This window comes from Chrysochloris asiatica, unplaced genomic scaffold, assembly GCF_000296735.1.
Source record: "Chrysochloris asiatica unplaced genomic scaffold, ChrAsi1.0 scaffold00181, whole genome shotgun sequence".
Taxonomy (NCBI): Eukaryota; Metazoa; Chordata; class Mammalia; order Afrosoricida; family Chrysochloridae; genus Chrysochloris; species Chrysochloris asiatica.
Genome location: NW_006408699.1, coordinates 2,626,211 through 2,630,884, shown reverse-complemented (window position 1 = coordinate 2,630,884; position 4,674 = coordinate 2,626,211). Strand labels below are relative to the sequence as shown.

At 39.8% G+C, this 4,674-nt stretch overlaps 1 protein-coding gene across 1 annotated transcript in view; it reads right to left on the bottom strand.

Moving 5' to 3' along the window:
* The window catches only part of PLA2R1 (phospholipase A2 receptor 1, 180kDa), a 184,167-nt gene that overhangs the window by 49,836 nt on the left and 129,657 nt on the right, over window positions 1–4,674 (bottom strand). The window contains exon 20 of the mRNA XM_006872042.1: window positions 3,060–3,217. Within this exon, the coding sequence (XP_006872104.1) occupies window positions 3,060–3,217 (158 nt within the window). The remainder of the gene's footprint in view (window positions 1–3,059; window positions 3,218–4,674) is intronic.

Here is a 4,674-nt window from a genome sequence, read left to right as displayed (position 1 = left end):
GGTCGGAAGTTCAAACCCACCAGCTTCTTCTTGGAAATGTTATGAGTAGGAACTGATCTGACCGCAGTTAACAACAACAACAATAACAATTCTATATATGGACTCCTGGTGTGGTGCCATAGAATAAGCACTCAACTTCAAGGTTGGTTTGAACCTTAAAGTCGGCAGTTCAAACTCACCAGCTGCTCCTCAGAAACCCTATACAGGGTCACTATGAGTTGGAACTGACTCGATGGCACATAACAACACCATTCTATATATGGACTCTTGGTGTGGCGCTATAGGATAAACACTGGATCACAAGGTTTGTTTGAACCTCAAGGTTGGTTTGAAACACAAGGTTGGCAGTTCAAACTTACCAGCCACTCCTCAGAAGCTAGCTCTATACAGGGTCACTAGGAGTTGGAACCGACTTGATGGTATTTAACTACTACTACTACTATTGTATATATGGAGTCCTGGTGTGGTGCTGTGGAATAAATACTGGACTGGTAACTGCAAGGTTAGTGTTTCAAACCCACCAGCTGCTCTTTGGAAACGCTATACAGGATCACTATGAATGCCAGAAGTAACTCAATAACATTTAGTATCAATTCTATATAAATATGTCCAAAGGGGTAGTAATTTCGCCATATAGGACACCACAAGATTTGTCTATTTGAGATGAGAGACCTCAAGTCTCGATTTAGGCACTGGTTGTGGTTTCTTAACCACTCAACTATTGGGGTCTAACTATTTCTTTCTATGAGGATAATTCATCCTACTATCCCTACTGTCTTCCCAGCCCCTAAATATTAGGAAAGTGAATTAAGTAAAAGTTGAGGAGAGAAAACCTGCAGAGGTTCTCAGGAGAGCTAAACTCTGTTGGAAAGACCAAAGGAGTCCCTCATTGCTCATGTCTGACACAACACTGGTAGACTTCTTTTGGGAATGGATTTTAGAAACAGTATTCCTCTATAATGAGGACACTGTGCTCTTATATGCCCCCAACATCACTGTTGTGTCTACAGAGGCAGCCCTGTATAGGATTTTTAAATGACCTTGCAATCAGATATCCTGGATTCAGTTCTGAAGTCCACCTCTTAACTGCTATATATCCAACTTGCTTAACCTCTTCAAAGTCTCAGCTTCATTCTCTGTAAAATACAGCTAATAAGAGTCTTCCCACAGAGGGTCCTTGGGAAAATGAAGTGCCATAAAGGTCTTTGTACAGTGCCTGACACACTAATGTAAGTGTTGGCCAAATGTCAGCTCTTATTCAGACACACTTTGTGACCATCAGTAGGCTGGTTTTTAGCCATTCATCTGTTCTCTTGTGGAGGAGTTCAGTGTTTGGGTGTTTCCTGACATCATGATCTACAATTTGCTGGTATTTAATATTATTACACTTTTGGGTTGAGTGTTTTGTCTGTAGGAGCAGAAGGGTGGCAAATAGAGCACAAACCCACAGTGGGGAACATCTTGGTTCTAGCCGTTGGTCTGCTACTCAGTCTCTGTGGGACTGTGGGTTGTTACTACACACCTCTGTCTCTCCATTTTCCCATCATAATGAGTAGTAGTCCCGACCTGTCTGAACCTCACAGGTGGCTATTCATCAAACAGAACTACAGAACAGGTAAGGCCCCGAGGACAGAGTGGGAAGGCATTACTCTTAAAAGCCTAGGTTGTTTTATACAGAGCTTCATGATCACAGTCAACTTGCAAAGATATGAAAAGATGATAGAGCTGGGAAGGACTCCTGGAGATTATGAAATATGGTCAAATTACAGAGACAGAGAAAAGCTTTATCTTGCTTTCAAAGGTTTCCAGAGAACATTGGCAGTGAGGTGTTCTCTTCCTGATGCCTTTCTGGTAACCTGTACACACTTTCCCCTTTCTACTGACTACAGCATTTCCAACTCCATCTTGTAGCCTTTTGAAAACAGTGACTGTATCTCATGCATTTCTGTGTCTTTAATGAACACCATAACGCCTAGCACATACCTGACACTCAAAAAAAAAAAAAATGTACACTACAGATAGTCTGTGGTCGCCCACTTCATTATCTAGCAGGCTTTGCATTCTCCTTTCTAGTTATCATTCTTCCGCAATGAAGTCAATTCTTTCTAAATCTTAAGATGAAACAGAAAAACCAGTCGTAACCAACTTTCTGTGTATCGAATCATTACAAACTTAAAAATACTGTACTTTTTTTGTAAGTTAAAATTGGAACTTTCAAGCTTCCAAGCAATACTCCCTGTTGTTGTTGTGAAGTGCCATCGAGTCAATTCCGACCCATAGTGACCCTGTATAGGGTTTACGAGGAGTGGCTGGTGAGCTTGAATTGCTGACTCTGCAGTTTAAACTGGCTTTGCAGTCTGGGGCATTAACCCACACCAGGACTCCAATACTCCCTATCCTGTGCTTTATTCCATCTCCTGGCTTTTATCCATTATGTTCTTCTAAAATAGCATATAATTCTATTAATTTACTCTGATAATAGTCTTTTTTTCCCCACTCTAGACTGTACATAGGAGTCTATACATGGTGCTGTGGGTTAATGTGCCAGACTGCAAAGCCATTTGAACTGCAAGGTTGGTGGTTCAAGTTGACTAGTAGCTCCTAGGAAACCCTATACTGGGTTGTTATGGGTCGGAACCAACTCGACAGCACTTAACAACAATGACAACACACTATACATAAGCTCCATGAGGGCAGGAGTTCTAGTCTGCTTTATTCATTGATAAGAGTCCCAGTGCTAAGAAGAACAGGCTCTCAAGAAATATGTGTTTAATGAGTGATCAAACACACCTTGCAAAAACAATAAAATGACTTACTATTATTGTTGCTAATAAAAAATGAAGGGAAGGGAAATTACTGATCTATACAATAGAGCTTCCTGTTCTAGAGATTAAGAGAGACAGATTTCCATGATTTTCCCTTACTTTCTAAAACAGGAAGAAGACTAATTCTCAATAATTTATGGGTTTTGATGAAACAAAGAAATGTCTGAAGTCAGATTTTTTAAAAAAGGTTCACATAGAGCTAAGCTCTGAATTTGCATGGTTAATTGTAAGTACCTCTTTTATTTTGCTGTGGATAAACTCTTGCTCTTTTGCAGAATGAATTGTGAGAAGATCACTACGCAGCCAACCACAGACAAACTCAAAGGAGGCCCATTCTGAGGCATAGGTATGAAAAAGGTACTCCGTATCCTGGTGAAAGAGCCATGGTTCATCTGAAATACAAGGAAACGATGAAAGACCATTGAGAAAGATAGTGGTAATGAGAGAACTATGGTACTAGTGACTCCACATTTGTAATTCCATCATTTGGCATTAAGAAATATGGACACACACACACACACACAACAATGTTTTAAATGCCGAGTGATCCAATTACAAATGCGGGCTCAGTGCACAAGAGCACACACACACACTATACTGTGATATGGAGCCCTGTTGGCAATGTGGGTTAATGTTGGACTTTAAACTAGCAAGATGGGCGACTCAAACTCACCAGCCACTCCGTGGGACAGAGTTGAGGCTGACTGCTCCTGTAAAGATTTATAGTCTTGGAAGCCTTATATAAGGTCGGTATTAGTCAGAATTGATGGATGGAAGTGGATTTGTTTTTTTTGGTTTTGTTTTGTTTCACACACACACATATTATCTTTCTATTTCATTTTTCCATGAATTTATATATGTTGTTGTTGTTGTTGTTGTTAGGTGTCATAGAGCCATTACCAACTCATAGCAGCCCTATCTATGCACAACAGAATGAAACACTCTACTCCTGCACCAATGGCACAATCCCTGATATTCTTGAGTCCATTGCTGCTGCCACTGTGCCAATCCATCTTGTTGTCCTTCTCTAGGGACCATCCAAAGTATGAGAGATGCAGTCCCACAATCCTGGCTTCTAAGGAGCATTCTGGCTGTACTTCTGCCAACATGACTGGTGTGTTCTTTTGACAGTCCATGGTATTTTTAATATTCTCCTCCAAAACGTAAATCAGATTTCAATTCTTCTATGGTCTTCCTTATTCATTGTCCAACTTTCATGTGTATATAAGGTTATTGAAAATACCGTGGCTTGGGTCAGGTGCACCTTAGTCCTCAAACAGATACCTTTGCTCTTGAACACTCTAAAGAAGTCTTGTGTAGCAGATTTGCCTAATGCAATATGTCATCTGATTTTCTTGACTGCTGCTTCCATGAGTGTTGATTGGTGATCTGAGCAAAATGAGATTTTTGACAACTTCAAACTTTTTGTCCATTCATTTTGATATTTATTGGTCCTGTGGTAAGGATTTTTGTTTTCTTTACATTGATGAAACCCATACTGAAGGTTGTGATCTTTGATCTTCATCAGTAAGCATTTTAAGTCCTCTTTGTGTTCAGTAAGCAGGGTTGTATCATCTGCATATTGCAGGTTGTTAATGAGTACTCCTCTGATTCTGATGCCATGTTTTTCTTCATATAATCCAGCTTCTCAAATTAGTATTTGGAACACTTAATTGTGCTTATGAGGTACTGTACACAGACGAAGAGGCAGTAGTTTGAACAGAACAAGGGAACACTGAATGGCTTAAAATTAGCAAAGGTATGTGCCAGCATTGTATTCTTTCACCATATTTATTCAATCTGCATTTGAGCAAATAATTTGCAAAGATAATTTATATATGTTGTTGTT